The following is a 15,642-nucleotide window of genomic DNA, read 5'->3' as shown; positions in this document are numbered from 1 at the left end:
CTCGTTTTTTGAAAAGCAAGACACACATTACACCACAGAAAACCCAGCGCTTGAATAAATCATTTTAAATAAGCAATAACAAAATAAACATCCTATTGCACACAGTTTGAAATGTAGTTTAGAGCGTATGTTATACACAATACTGACAAGTTTTGTGCTGCAGTCGCTTGAAAGGTAGAGGCATAAGTAGAGGTGAGAAAATAATAATTAAAACAAAAATGCACACCGTACTCAAACAGACATTTACAACGTCTGCACAGTAGAGAAGCGTGTGTATGGTAAACGGAATTGGTTAGCAAAAAAAAAAAGAAAAACATCAGGAATAAAACCGCAATGACAACTGACTGTGTAGGGTTGTGCTTTGCGAAAGTTTCTCTCGCACCCACAGGCGATTTCCTGTATACGCGTTTTACATAACTTATCGTATCTATAGGACGTGTGCAATGCAATTATCTGCATTGCCGTACACTAAACTCGAAGATGTACGCCCCGATGTTTGAGTTTGTCTTAGTATAATTAAACCATACTTGCTGAGGAACGATGCTTTCCCGAATTCTTGATTTTCCGAATCTCCACCGCGCTTAATCTTCTATCACACTTTTCACCTTATCGGGCGTGGCGTACCACGGCAATGCAAGCCCGTTTTCACGATGGAGAACCGGAACTCGCTGCTGCTGCTGCTGCTACCGTTTGTTGCTGCTGTCCGGGAATGTTCATTTTGGACGAAAGCTGTATTTCGGCAAAATCGATCTCGTTCGAATCGATCGACTGTATCGAGGTGCTCTTAATCTTTCGCAGGTTCAAAGCCGTTCCACGGCTTTTAATGGCAGTCAGCTGCGGGGGGGCCGGGCCGGATAGACAGAAAGAAAGATTATTAGATGAAACAGATCAGCAATAACAAAAAAGACACACTTAAAATACATGGATACAAGCTAAGTAGAGATTTTGAAGGGAGTTTTTAATAGCATGCAGAGCGGTACGACATTAAAACAAGGTACAACATGAATAAATTAAAATTAAGAAAAACCTTGTACATTCCAGCTACAATAATTTTGTGATTTTTGGATGGGAAGTCTAAAAAAAATTATATACATGCACATAGAAACGGATTACTACTATCAATACAAACGGCTACCAATTTGCAATTATTTGATAATGTTAACCTTTTCCATTTTTACAACGCGCTCGATCCAATTTCCGTGAAATCTGGTGAGTTTTGCTAGCAAGCTGGACATAAAAAAAACGTACGCACGGGATGACCTATTCTGGTGCTTTAGAATTCTGCCTCGGAATATTCTAAGAGCACTGATGGTTGAAATTAAACTTTCCATGTTGGATGTTGATGGGAGCTCCATTTCTTTTTCCTTTTGTTGTTTTATAAACACATTCACTTTTCGTATCCAATTATCTCTAGTCAACACGCACACACACCAACACGTCTACACACATATACGGTGATCGTTTAATGGTTGATACGAATATGGTTCGATGAGTAAGTGGTACAAGTACGATAATGTAGTGTTGGCTGCATCCTTTTCTGCTCCTTAAATCTAATTCCGTTTTGTGGGGTTAGTGGCCGTTAGTATGTGTGTGTGTAACGGAGTCCTGGAAGCCGATTTGCAAGAAGTGCTGTGCTGTGGTTTGATTTGTGCTGTTTGACACTCGCATTCTTGCAGAACTCTTCACCATCTTTTTCGTGTATCGATATCCTTGCTTGGGAATGGTGATTTTCTACACTTTTGTAGTTTTATGGAAATGTCTTTTGCAACACCATTTTCCACCATTTGTCCAGTCGTATTTTTTGTGTGTGTTTAAAAAACAAATAGTCACGTAGTAATAATACTGATTAATACTGGATGCAATTACATACACTGCTGCTTACGCTATCCATTTCCATGGTTCAGTCTCCGGACTGGTAATCGGGGTTGGAAACTACAGACACACACACACGGACGAAACCAATATCGGCGAGCGTTAAGTACATGTGTTTTTGTGTGTGTTAGTTTAGCGTCCCCAAGTGCCCAACCGAAAAGGGACGCGCACGATTACACACCACCGCGCAGTAGATGAATTGTGAGAAACCACGCAGATTACCCAAAGACACAGAAGGGAGAAGAGAAAAACAAAAGGCAAAAAGAAAGGCAACTTTTTACTTTTTTAAGTCTTATGTACAGAGATGTGTTCATGTAGCGCACGAGCGGGTGAGAGTGTTGTATTGCACAATAGTGTCCATAAATTGCCATATGTGTGTGGTGTAGAGTGAGCATATTAATGACACCGAGAAAGCTGTACCACGTTAGAGCTTCAAATAAGTAATTACATTCATTAAAAGGACAAGTCAATATTCCGTTTGGTCTCGGTTATAGCTTGTAGGTGTATGTTTGATATCAATAAATCAGTTTAACATTAAACGTGTCTAAACAGAATGTTTGTGAGATTGTACTAAGTAAACGTTTAACAAAGCTGGTTAGAACAATGCAAACTCTAACGCCCGTTTACTCCAATTACAAATGTGGTTAGTGTACACGCGTGTGATTGTGTATTTAGACTTTCAAAAGTGCGCCAGCAGCAATGAAGCATGGCGGCCGTGTATTTACAAATAAGATTACTTCTGCTTCGTTCAAAAGAAAGCGCCATATGTATATTACCTCCGCTTTTAGCTCGGCGACTTTGTCCTGAAGATCTCGGACACGGTCTGATTCGTCCAGATTCGATCGCAGCTCACCCTCGGCTAGCATTTCCGAGTTCTAGAAGCAAAAACAAATACGTCAAGAATAATCCTAATGCAAAATAGAAAACAAACTACAACCTTAGTTTCCAGTCTTGAAATTTCCTGCTTCAGCTCCGCCACCGTTTGACTTTGCTCGGTAAACTTAATCTTCACATTCATCAGCTCGTCCTTCATGCGAGATTCGAGATCGGAGTAACGGTGCTGCTGTTCCCGTGCCTTGTTCGCGAGCTCGCGCTCCCGAACGAGTGCCTCCTCGAGCTCTTCCTTTACTTTCTTGCTTTCCTCGTCCTGTCGCCGGAGCTGATTCGTGGAAACTTGCACCTGCGTCTCGAGCTCCATCACCTTCAGCCGTAGCTCTTTCAGTTCGGTCAGCGTTTCCATCTCCCGTATCCGGGTGGTCATCAGTTCTTCTTCGAGCTTTTGCAAATCTTGCGAGCGGCCCGACTCCCAGAACAGCAGCTTTTTTGCACCGGAGTCTTGACTTGCGGCTGGATCGTTGCGCTGTTCTGAAAGCTGCCGCTGCCACTGGGTACTTAGCTCTTGCACACGCTGTTTGAGATCTTTCAGCGATAGGCTAGCTTCCGCCTCGCGCAGCTTACTCGCAATCAGCTCGTCCTGCAGATGTGCCACCGAGTTGTCGGTTGTGGTTTCGCGGAGTCGTTTTTTATCCTGGAAAATGGCGAGTTTACAGTTTAGTATCATGTAATTGTAGCAAAGAACGGTTGAGGGCTACGATGATTCTTACCTCTTCCAGCTCTTGGATTTTAGTCTTTAAGTTGCGAATCACATCCTCACTTTCGGCGAGACCCTGCCGCACCTTGACCAGTTCCTCGAGCAGACATGAAACCATTTCGTCGCGTTGCTTTAGCGCTTCCTCTTTCATGATCAACTCGTCAAACGAGTTCTGTCGAGAGTTATTCTTTGAAGGGACAGATAAAAAAAAGGATCATTAATACATGAGAAGCTGAGAAATGTTCAGTTTCACGCACAACATGCATCAAACTTTTTGTCAATCCCAAAAATCATTGAAGATACGAGATTAAAAAAAGCTTTGAAACATACTTTATGTTGTTTTTTTTTAATTCCAAACTTTTTCATAGAAGCACACACATAATTTAGATAAAAAAGTTTCAATACGAGTAAACAAAAATATGAAAAACCATGCGATCGCAAGAATTCAAAAAGCATTTACCATCATGGGGAAATAATGACATAATTGCACTTCTATTACTACTTCAAAATTTAACTACAAGACACAGAAGTGTTTACAGATACGATTTCTCAATCAATGTATTGTGTATTAACAATTACTTGTAGTTTATATGATTGATGATGCACGATGAGTATCATGCCATTTGCTGGTAAAATGCCATTGTAAAAAAGCATATGATCTACTGCATGCTTCATAGTAGTAAAGCTCGTTTGTGCAGTGTTTGTGTCAAAATGATAATTTAATCCACACAAAAAGGAAATGAATTGTCAATCCATATAAATTTTAAAATGATTTATGACAATGTGGTAAAAAATATGAAAACATTCCCAATTACTACAGCATAACATTCCGAACATAACAAAAAAATCTGCATCATGTGTCCTTTCGAAACTTACGGATTCGAGCGAATTGTCCGGATTCTGCGTATGCCGCAAAAGAATTGCACAACGCAACGCAATGGTACGATTTAATGACGAAAAAATAGATGTAGCGATAAAAAAGGGGAAGATACAAAGAGAAGGAACATAATCATCAACACCTTCTGACACCGGCTTATTTCTTTTTTTTTTCATATCATCGATCATCGACATTACGGCACCGAAATTGAAATGGTCCACAGCAAATCAATTTCCTATACTTACATTTTCCTGTAGCCGTAAACTAAGCGCCCGCACTTCCTCATTTGCGTTCTCGAGCTGATGCGAAACTTCCAGATGGGCCCTCCGAAGGGCGAGCAGTTCGGATTGAATTGCGTAGCTGGTTTCCTCCTCTTCGGCACGAGACACCTGCCCCCGGACGAGCCGATCGGCCAGTTCGGCACTTTCTGCCTCGAGTAGTTCGTTTCGTTTTTTAAGCAAGCGGTTTTCACTTCGAAGTCGCTACAAAAAGGAAAACATAAACCATTAGATTGAACCATATTCCACTGATGTTCATCGAAAGAGGCATCTTACCCTTAGCTCAACCATCTCCTCCTGTTCCTTCTTGCGCAGATCAGCATATTCTTTCTCCATCTTTTTCATCTTTTTCGTGTTGATCTTCACCTGGAAGGCCAAATTAAACAGTCCGTCCGCATCGTTTTCAACCTTTTGCGGCAACTCTTTCTGGAAGTACTGCAACAGCAAGTGGGAAACAAAAAAAAAGGAACAAATATTAAATTCCTTACCACACGTAACAACCACATGGTTTATAGGCACATACCTTAAGCATCGCTTCCATGTCTAATGAAAGCAACGTGTCCTTGCCGATCGTAAGAAGTGCGATCGCAACCTTGAAAATAAACTCCATCCCTTCCGACAGGAATACGTCCATGATGCGACAGCTGAGCGTGAGATTAAGCGCGGTAGTGTACAGGGTTAGGAACCAGCTCGATGCGTACATGGACGTTTGGAAGCTTTGCGATTGGAAATGCAGATGAAGCTCCGGTATTTGTTCCTGTACGATATTCTCCAGCTGGTACATGCACAGCCCGAGTTCCGCCATGGAAGGTTTGAACATGTCGCGCATGCGATACTGTTGCATTATCTGAACCAGCACTGCAAATGCTTCCTCTTCGGGCATCTGTAAAATATGATTTTTTAAATATTATTTATAAGCTTTTTAACAACGGCTGTGAGTCTAATAATCCTACCTGCATTAGAAGCAGTCCAACAATAAAACCAGATCCCTGACAGTAGCCAACTTCACGGTCGTGAAGTGAGTACGCCTTCATCACATTAAACAGCGCTTCCTGACCAAGCCCGTCCTTCTCCTTGAAGAAGTCATGCTCCGGATATGTACGGGCAATGTCACGACGGATCACCTTCTCGCACGCACTCGTCGCCTTGATGTACTCGGCGTACTGCTTCTTGTCCGCATCGGAAGCACCACATAGTAGCTGCCACACGATCGCCCGAAAATGATGCGGTATGCCCTTGCGGACGAGCTCCTTTACCGTCGGTCCTTTGCGCTTCTGGCTCGCCTCCCAGTCGGTGACGATGCTGGCCCAGGTTGACCACACATCCTCCTCACCGACCGAGGAGGCGCCCGAATTAAGGCTGATCTGGCTCGTGTCGGAACTTTTGCGGCTGTGCGCCGAGCTCTGGAGCGAGTTGAGACTCTTCGAGTCACTCTCAATCAATTTGTTGGCGGCCTCCAGTTTGGCTAGTAGGGATAGTTCAGAGCTTGGTAGAGTTTCGGTCATGTCCGGATTCCTTAGACTATTGCTGTCCGTTTCCGACACCGTGAGGGTCATACTAGCGGAGCGCGGCAGGAGAAAAATGGAGGAATGGCGGCAGGTGGGACACGACACGCGACAGGATGATGTGGTTGATGTAGTGATTATTGGGGTGGGGTGATGGCGAAGGATGATGCGCGTCTAGAGAGTATTTCGTTTCTATCGCTGTTTGCTGATTCGATTATGCCAGACGATCGAATGCTTTTTGTACGCGCCCAGGCAACGGAATTAGTGCATGGTTTGACTTGCTGCGAGATACTGCCGTCGCCGCTCAAGACGAGAATCTAGCTCAAGTCGTCGAGTGGTGTAGCAAACAATTAATGCACTATCCAAGCTTGTAGATTTTTTTCTATATTCTCCTGTCTATGTAAATCGTGTGTTGAAAGCTTTCCAGATTTCTTTTCCTAAACAGATCTTATCCTTATACCCTTATACGACTGCGCACATTTGATAAATAAAACAAATACTTCTTATACTGTGTAGCTTGTGCGTATCACTTGTGTGTTGAGTGCAGGTAATTGTGAACAAATAAATAAATCTCTTACTCTCTTGCGATGGGATTTTTGATGAAAAAATCGCATAAAAATACTGTTAAATATATCTTTTTTTTTAATATTGATAGTACTCTCTCGCTTTAAGCGTTTACGTTTTGCTTTTTACGATAATCACAAAAAATGAATAAAAAAAAGAAATTTGAAAAATAAACCGATACAGAGGGATGTAGGTATATTAATAATGTATAAATAAAGCGTACTTGTTTAGATGTGTGATGTGTGGGAGGGTGCTAATCTACCGAGTAGTTCGCTAGTTGCAACTAAAACAAAACTAAACTAAACTAATAACAGAAGGTCACAAAACAAACAGTTACACGGTGATGGCGTAAACAAATAAAGCGTAATACAACAAAACCCCGGCTACCGACTAACCTTTGCCAGAAAGCAAAACAAAAATACAGACAAAAAAAACCAATCAAATTTTTAATACTTTTTTGAAATATTGACGAGCGTTACGAGCGTATACTGTGTGCAGGTAAGTAAGTATGTTAGTCCGGAAAACCTTCTCTACGCGTTCGGAGTGTGACAGGAAAATCGAAGGAAAACTCTCTACACGAACGAAGCTGAATTGTAGGCTTGGATAGGGGCGCACTGCCTTGCTTTCGCTCCACTACGAGGATTGGGCGCTACCGGGCGTTTTAACGGAGGGATAATTGTTTCTTCGCTTAGCTTTGCGTTACGAAATTTGGCATAAAATGGTGTACACACTAATTTGACGATTCTCGCTTTGTTTTATCCGTGGCCTTTTTTCTCTCTCTCTCTCTTTCAATGGGATTCTGTGCGTTGAACGTTGGATGTCGTTCCGGTGGTTTAGATGATGGTGTTTTTGATGGTAGATGTTGTGTCTTTCATGCCAAATATGTCCCGACTGTACGCTGCTGATGATATATCCTGCCGCGAGTGGTTCCTACGATGGTGGTTTTTACGTGTTCTGTAGATGAAGTGGAGTTTGCTAGCACTGCGGGTGGCTTACTAGTATCGTATCGAACGGCCGTAAAGATCCGTATTCTTCTTTCTTTGTTCAACGTTTGTGCTTCTGACAGTGTTGTTACAGGATTTCTAAAAATATAACGAAAGAAAAAAAAAAGAGCATTAATATAGGGGAAAATAGGTAAAATATCTTTTGAGATTTAAATGCAATGATCATGAGCGATGTGAAAACTTTAATAAGCATCCATGTTTCATGAAATACGTTCCATAAAACCTAAATTTTTCGTAGAATTAAGCATGTTTTTTAAAGATGAACACTTGCACAAAAGATTTGAAGTTCAAAAAGCTGAACTAGTTCTTACATTATGTATCGTTCTACGATTTCAAATTCATAAACAAACTCTTTGTTTTTATTTGCCTAAGACACTGTTAAAGTTTATCAAAAGTAATAAAATGTTCCAAGCCGTGGTTTCGGGGATTTTTGAAGATGCCTGTTCCATGTGGTTATAATTACCTTTTTAGCACCAGGAATGTGTTTGGTACTCAATAAAACTAGTTTACTTTGCAAACTTGCTGGAAATGTAAATGCAAGATGCGGACAGAACTTAACACAAGTAGTAAACAAATTACATCCATTTGCTGGTTCATGAAGAACACTCTTTTTCTGGTTATAAATTTGATAAATTAATAAATTTGACAGCACAGAAGTTCTCAAGTGTTTTGCTGTACGTTAATATTTGTTGCTGCATCGTTAAAATGTTTTATAAAATTATTTTTCCTATACTCATTAAAGATCTTTCCATCTTTCTCGCAGTTTTAAACCAACTTTCCCCTTTAACGCGGTTAACGTTAACGTGGTAACGAGGTTAACGTGTCATAAGTAATACTAAGTGAACACTATTTCTAATAGTATTTTGCTTAAACTCAAACTGAACAAAAAAAAAACAAATCTGGTTTGTCCGCTGGTTTTATACGGTTATACAACAGATCCCGATCATAACTTTCGTGTGCCCTTTCCAGTTTTCATTCACAAGAAGAATATCACAACAATGAATCGAGAGAATGGATATCGTTGTTACACAGAAAGTAGAAACACGAGCTCAACTGAAACAAACCCATTATGCTAGTTCTATTGACTCTCCTTCTGCCAGCGAAGTAGAACAAACAGGACACAGATGGCCATCGTGTGCAGCCTGTTTTTTTTTTGCATCCCTTTCCACTCCCAAGCACAATTGACAAAAGTGCAAACACAATAGTGAAAAGCTAGTTTTCATCTCTCGATCGATTCAACCACCACACAAAGCGCGAATGTGTGCTCTTGTGCTGCGATGATAGTTCCCGAGACGATAGTAAGATGAGCTATCTTTTTTTTCTTTCACTCTTCATCTACGCTAAACATTCACTCAACTCATGTAAAACAATAAACACACACTCAAACCGTCTTTTTAATATGCTACGTGAGTGTTGTAAGGGGGGAAAAAAAGAAAAGCTGTGTTGTTCATTTTCGCACACATTTTCGCGCCGTACTTCCGCCGGTTAGTTAAGTGATAAAATACGACCAAAAACCGGAAGAAACACATTCGCCCACTGATGCTGCTGCTTAACTGGATGGATGGATGGATGGAGCAGCCAACTCTCACCCATCAAACGGCTTTCTTTGGGCGATCCCACCGCTGCCAGGCGGCTCCGTTCTCCCTCTTGCTGTATCCCATCTAATTGCTTTATGATCCAATGCACGAATTGAAGAGTTTCCTCAATTAGATTCCTTTGTAGCACACGAAATTAAAGGTACTTTATTAACATTCTAAGCGGAATTTTTTTTTAAAGAAACTTTGTTGTAGCTTTGATAACAACATTTACTAAAAAAAAAAATACTTACACGGTAAGGAAACAGTCCGCTTAGTATAACCAGTCCGGCAAACGGATCAACGCACCCCAGATTCCGCGCTTGTTTGGAGGCACGATGGTCTGCATTGCATCGCGCTGCATATCAAGTGCATTTTCTGCTAACAAACGCTGATGATGCTGTAGTAGGTGATATCAAGTTCCGGCAGCAGGTAAGTGGATACGTGGATGGAAAGAGGCGCTCAACAACAACAACAACAGTGCTACAAAAAAACCTCCCGCCTCGATGAAAGCAAACGAAGCGGGAAAGCAGCAGCAAAATTGCAGGAATGCAGCATTGCATTGTATAATTAAAGTGAAAATACTGCAACTCTGGCGAAGAAGCTGCTGCTGCTGCTGGCCCATTCCATTTCGGTATTTCATCTTTCAAGCTTAAGTGTATACGTGTGCGTTTTGTAGTTTTCTTTTCATGTTTTGCTTTTCCATCGCCTGCACCACTTGACAATGAATCATCGTCACGTCCCCAGGCTGGCCCGGTCTGAACTGCCCGCGTTCAACAACGGGATTGTGCAACAGTTTGTCTGACCGTCGTTTCGTTCGTTTCTTACATGCTTACATCAATCGGTTGACTTAATTGGAGCAAAAGACCAATTCCAGCCAGCAGCGGCCACGTACCACGTGTAGCGTGTTTATTGAACAAAGATTTTTGGGGCTTTTTGGTTGTTGCAAATAAATTGCAGAGGAATTTTCGGCACCAAAGCGAGCAGAGTTTAGCGTGATGAAATATAATATTTTTAAAGAAACATGTGTTCGATTAAATAAATGGATGAGGTGTACACAAGGCAACAATGATAACACACAATAAACCTAACCGAAAAGTCCTAGTTTATATACGACTGAAATAACATACAACACAAATTGAATACGAAAGAGAAGAGCGAACCTTAAACGGTCACTTCTTCATTAATCGCGCTTAACACACCGAGTTCACCCGTTGCCCGTTGGAAAAGAGAATGTTTTTGTGTCTTTGGGGGTGTTTTTTCTTCTTTTTTTTTATTAACGCACTAACTAATGGAAATAAACACAGCACGTTTGCCTTCCTTTGCCTCCGAGCAAGCCGGTCCGATAAAGCGCCTCATTTGCGGTTTTGTGCGATAATCCGGCAACCCGGGCGGCAGCAACAGGAAGTGTACAAAAGAACGTCACACCAATTTGGCCCCACTGCTGACTGCTGGGTTGGTGCGGCAATGGGGTTAGTTCTGGTTCACCAGTAGTAATGCTACGATTTTCACATTTTTCCACAATGAAAACAACGCAACAAGTTGCTTTTTTGCATGAAACGCATTAACGCCACTGTTCGCGAGGTACATCATCTACGGGACTAATTTGTTAATGCTCTGTTTTTAACTAAAAACGTACATTTGGGTAATGTACTACTACTACTACTACTACTACTACTACTACTAATTGCTATAATTGTAGCAGAGTTCAAAAGCATTTCCACTGCGATTATATACGCACGTGATCTATTTTTTGCTGTACCGGCTAGCATGGTATGACTGCGAAGACCGTTAACAAGAAGAAAAGATGGTACGTCGATTTACACATAAATTTTATGAAGGAATTCTTCGCATCATAAGCGAGCAGAGCAGATGTTTTTAGATCATTTTACTTTAAATCTTTTGCGATCGATAAAAGAACGATTAGAGTGACCTGATTATGTATTTAACTATGTAAGACATGATTAAAAAATACTTAAGGTTGATGTGTTCTAATGCATTCAATGGCTCCATTAGTGTTGCGGCAAAAATGTTGTTTACACGACGGGTGAAAAATTCTACCTAGCAAGAAAACTATAACAAACGCATTAAATGAACATTGCTCATCATTGACCGTGTCTACGGCAGTGGTTGGCAACGCTTATGGAAGCTCCACAGTAGTTAATCCAGGGGCGGAATTATAATTGAAGCAAATTAAGGCAGATGCTTTGCTTCTCTTCATGGGCTCCCCGACAGGATCAGATACTCCCATAAGTAGCAGTTTGGACATATAAGCGTTGGCCTTTTGGAGGACTCATTGGAGGAACATTGTAAGGGGACAGAGACACCTTGAGCACCTTACCGATTACAATGTAGCATTTCTTTTGGTTTGGGCCTCCTTGGGGCCTCTGCCACTGCATGGAACTGAAATATTCTTGGGAAGTGAAGAAATTGAAAATAAGAATACACATCCATCCACGAGCGGTTGCAAGAGCAAAGAGTATTTAAATGTCTTCTCACTGACAGATCCGCGAGACAGATCCCCAGAGTCCCAATACTTCAAATGCAGCATTTGAGCATACAAGTTTTGAACGATGAAGAATATCCTAGACAAGATGGATATTATTATACAAAACTTCTCCCATTTATAAGACGAAAACGTCTGACAATCATTCCAATTAAGCGGCTGGCCAACAGCGCTTGCGAAAAATACCTTTCTAATGAAGAGCACATCGTCGATCGATGATCTTAGGAAAATCCCAAAAAATTATGTCGGGCAGCCAATCGAAACGACCTTTTGTACCCAAGCAGGAGTAGCAACTGATCGTCCAGACTTAGAAAGGGCTTGAAAAATGATGACGACAACTATGACTAAAGTCTCTGCGAATCTGCAGACAGTAGTAGTCAATTTTTTCTCTAAGTAAAGCAGTTTAAGGTCAATCAATATACCAATTTTTATAACACAATATCATACACATCCAAAACAAGGACTCTGACAAGTACACTGACTCACGAAACGAGTACTGTTGAGTCACACACAAAATTTAACTCACGACACATTTACAATAATGTATAATGCGCCAGACGCTTTAACAAGCCAACAAGCTGATTGCCCCCCGGTGATGATGTGCTCCAGCTGGTCATAGAAGCTCAACTTATCGTTAAGGAGCACTACAAAGTTCAGATTGTGGAATTCTGCATTTTAAGATAGTTTTTACGGCAAAAAAGTAGAGCAAAAGCAGGGAAGAATAAAATTATGACACATATTTAGGCCCTTTTTGCACCAATGTGGTCGGTTGCCTGCCACTGTAGGTCCAGCTGAATGTTCGACCCACACTGCTTCATTCACATACCTGCCTTCAACAACGCGATGGATTAATTAACGCCAATTACCTCATGGAACTGCACAAAACCTCACGAACTCAACCGTACTCAACACCACGTCCGGCGAGCAGCGCAACACAAAGGCCAAAGCAACGACACCCCACCACCAAATAACAGATGATCGTGTTGGCACTAAAAACTAGCGTCACAGACGGTACTTCCTACAGCGTTTGGAGTGTTAAAAACGCGAGAACACCGTGACCGAACAGCGCAAAGTAGCCGTCATCCGTTTATCCTGTCGCGCATTGCATCTGCTTACTGTGCGAAGCAGGCGCGATACTCGAGAGTGGCCAGCAAGCCGAAGAAAAGTGGTAGGCAAACAAATACACCCATCATATGCATGGCTCTTCATATTGTATCTCTGGTCATTTTTTTTTCCGTTCGATTCGTTGCCCATACCGTACCATTCCGATGCTTACTCATGCGATGGGATTTATGTGTTTTCGTTTTATTTGCAACATTTTTTTCTTTCTCTCTATTTATCTCTCTTTTTTAATTGCTTTCCTAGCCCCGGTACGGTTCGTTTCGCTACATTTTCCGCCGTAATGCATTCGCAAAAAAAAACGGCCACGTGGCGGTGGACTGTGGAGCCCGGCGGAACGTTCGGTGGCGCAAGATTACAATGATGCCCAGCCATGATGGTGATGATGATGATACTAGAGTTGCTGCTGTTGTCGCTACTGTTTGGTAACGCAGACGAATTCAGTTTAATGGATGGCGCTCTTCTACCAGCAGCGTAAACCAGTGCAATAAAGTTAAAAGTTTCAAACAATTTTTCCTTCGATGAGCAACAATGTGCGTTAAGCATTGGTGGTAATTGGGTATAAAACGTTAATAAAATAAAAGATAAGAAATAAAGATAGGATAAAAGGTCAATAGAGAAATGCAGTAATGTTGAAGCCTCTTTAGTGTGGTGTAAAGGAGACCGAAAACGAATAACAATTAAGCCACCTGGACGCTTGATAAGTCCGACATGTAAACACTTGGGAGTTGCTACTTTGATAGTCCAAAAATACACTTACGCCAGCTGTTTTTCGACGTCAGAAGTGAAAGCATATTTGGACCACACCTATCGCAAGCCACGGTACGCCTAGGCCAGTATCTCCAATACAGCACAGTATATGGAGACCACAGGGATGCTTCCCTGGGTCGATTGCACCGAAACGCCTCGCCCAATTTCCTCTTCCCTCAGGGAGATTCAACGCAATGGAAACGGATAGCTTCCATCGGGTTAATTTGCATTACAGACCAAGCCTTTTACTTCCTTCCTTACGAGCCATCCCATTGGCACTTTTAGCCCCAACCGCGGCTCGCTGGGGACATTGTGGGACCTTGGGGGGTTCAGTAGTAGCGAGTTGCAAATTTATCATCATCTCGAATGACACCTATGTTTGCACCCATTTCACACAAACACAATTTCATCGTCAACTTCGGTGCGGCGTGGTGTGAAACGAAAGGTTTTTTTTTGCTTTTTTGCAAAACCTTCTTCTTCCTTAAGGCTGCAACAAGCTAGACGGGCGCATCACAAAATAAAAACGGGGCGTGAAAGTATGAAGGATAAATAAATTAAGGTTAAAATTGAATGAAAGTGAATTTGATCGTCGCTCTAGCTGCCAATTTACGAGAGGCGAGGCCTCTGTTTAGCGATGTGAAAAATGTGTCTGGGAAATGAAGGAAGCCAGGCAGAAAAAAACCACACCACGGGGAAGGAAAAGCTCGCTTATGAGAAGCGTTTCTCAGGCTGACGCTGAGAACGTGTGTTCGGTGCTAAATTAGACGAGCAATAAACGTGCAACAACATTTTCTAATTAACTGCTACGTGTGCGTTAAAATTATAGCAAACCGTCCTATACTAGTAGTAATAATTGTTAAGCTATGCCATTTTTGTTTTTTAATCTAAAAAAATCTCGAAGCTTCCAATTGCAGGTAAATCAGCTTTCCTAAACGAAACACTCATATACATCAGTACGTGCTCTTCGAATGAGTTTTAAGAACTTTAAAAAGAAGGACATGTTATCATCGCTCGTCCATACGACCGCGTGCGAAAACACAAGGAAAAGCAGCACCAGTTATTTCATTCTTCCGTTGCGCAAATGTGGCCACCCGTGAGGATAGTTTAAAAAAAAAACGCTCAATTTCCGTCCCTTAAGAGTGGTCCGGTTAAGCTTTCCACCAGCGAGCGAAACGTGCTTCCAAGCCGGCTTACTGTGCACAAGGCTCGTGTGTAAAGTAATTAGCAGCAAAGTTTGTTTAGGTACTAATACTGCAATTTTGTGTCTGTTGATTGTGTCTTTCAAAGAGGTTAAAGAGCATAGTTAGGTAAAATTAGATGTTAAGCGATCTACCCAACATCAGCTAAAAAGGCCTTTTGAGGAGGATATGTTCTCTCAAGAACTGCTTCTTTAGAGTGTGACAGATAATTTTGTTTTCCTGTTCTGATTAAACAGAGCTTAGTACATCTGTAGAGCAAGTGAAGCTAGCAAAGCAGCATACCAAAAAAGGTTAACCTTTTGTTAGTAAAATAAATAAATAAAAAAGGCTGATTGTTATTTGAAACCAGCCACATATTTTCATTATTCGTTTGCACTGCTTTCCTCTCGCATACATATTGTGCAATGTGTGGTGTGCAGCGGTGTGTGTTATGCTGTTCGTGTATGCTTTTAGCAAATCATCGACCATTACCACCTCCACTATCACCCGGCAAAAGGGCACCAGTAGAAACAACACCACCAAAACAGCAGGTGCGTTCTTGTTCTGTTCTATTTTGTGGAGGACAGAGCATCCGTGAAGGCCACCGAACGGTCGGTGCCCTCCGGCTAGCCTCTCATCATCATGGTCACAGACACACACCGGTGCTATCGTGATCCGCATGGTTGTCTGCATGGGCTGCGAAAGGGCTTACCCATCACCTGTGCCGAACGTGCCACGGAGTAATGTTTGAACCAAATGTATGACACGCTCCAGCAATCCAGCACCCTCGGCACAGCCAGACTGTGCCTTATGCGTTAAAGGTC

At 41.8% G+C, this 15,642-nt stretch overlaps 3 protein-coding genes across 6 annotated transcripts in view; 2 read left to right on the top strand and 1 right to left on the bottom strand.

Annotated features, from left to right (window-relative positions):
- LOC126556871 (brain tumor protein) overlaps positions 1-15,642 on the top strand; it is a 138,181-nt gene that overhangs the window by 51,038 nt on the left and 71,501 nt on the right. The window lies entirely within an intron of this gene.
- Positions 1-15,642, top strand: part of LOC126557203 (MICOS complex subunit Mic60) — a 92,351-nt gene that overhangs the window by 70,514 nt on the left and 6,195 nt on the right. The window lies entirely within an intron of this gene.
- LOC126557124 (ecotropic viral integration site 5 ortholog) lies at positions 633-6,248 on the bottom strand. 4 transcript variants are annotated; one of them, XM_050212788.1, is made up of 9 exons: positions 5,572-6,248; positions 5,142-5,501; positions 4,895-5,053; positions 4,586-4,822; positions 4,340-4,363; positions 3,477-3,650; positions 2,810-3,400; positions 2,649-2,747; positions 633-834 (listed from the first exon to the last, which is right to left on the bottom strand). In XM_050212788.1, exons 1-9 carry the CDS (start codon positions 6,172-6,174, stop codon positions 646-648), a joined length of 2,436 nt encoding a protein of 811 aa, XP_050068745.1. In that variant the 5' UTR covers positions 6,175-6,248; the 3' UTR covers positions 633-645. The 4 variants fall into 4 exon arrangements, with proteins under 4 accessions (XP_050068745.1, XP_050068746.1, XP_050068748.1 ...); XM_050212791.1 differs by lacking the exon at positions 633-834 and adding an exon at positions 1,879-1,932; XM_050212789.1 differs by lacking the exon at positions 4,340-4,363.

The sequence above is a fragment of the Anopheles maculipalpis genome, chromosome 2RL, assembly GCF_943734695.1.
Source record: "Anopheles maculipalpis chromosome 2RL, idAnoMacuDA_375_x, whole genome shotgun sequence".
NCBI classification, from domain to species: Eukaryota; Metazoa; Arthropoda; class Insecta; order Diptera; family Culicidae; genus Anopheles; species Anopheles maculipalpis.
The sequence above is the reverse complement of the archived record's forward strand: the minus strand, read 5'-3'. Positions and strand labels throughout refer to the sequence as shown.

Bases quoted from the DNA above. Each gene is read 5' to 3' on its own strand.
- LOC126557124 (XM_050212788.1), bottom strand. From the start codon at position 6,174: ATGACCCTCACGGTGTCGGAAACGGACAGCAATAGTCTAAGGAATCCG. The intron at 5,054-5,141 runs GTATGTGCCTAT...TTGCTGTTGCAG, and splicing joins ACATGGAAGCGATGCTTAAG to TACTTCCAGAAAGAGTTGCC. The intron at 4,364-4,585 runs GTAAGTATAGGA...CGGCATACGCAG, and splicing joins GTTTACGGCTACAGGAAAAT to AATCCGGACAATTCGCTCGA.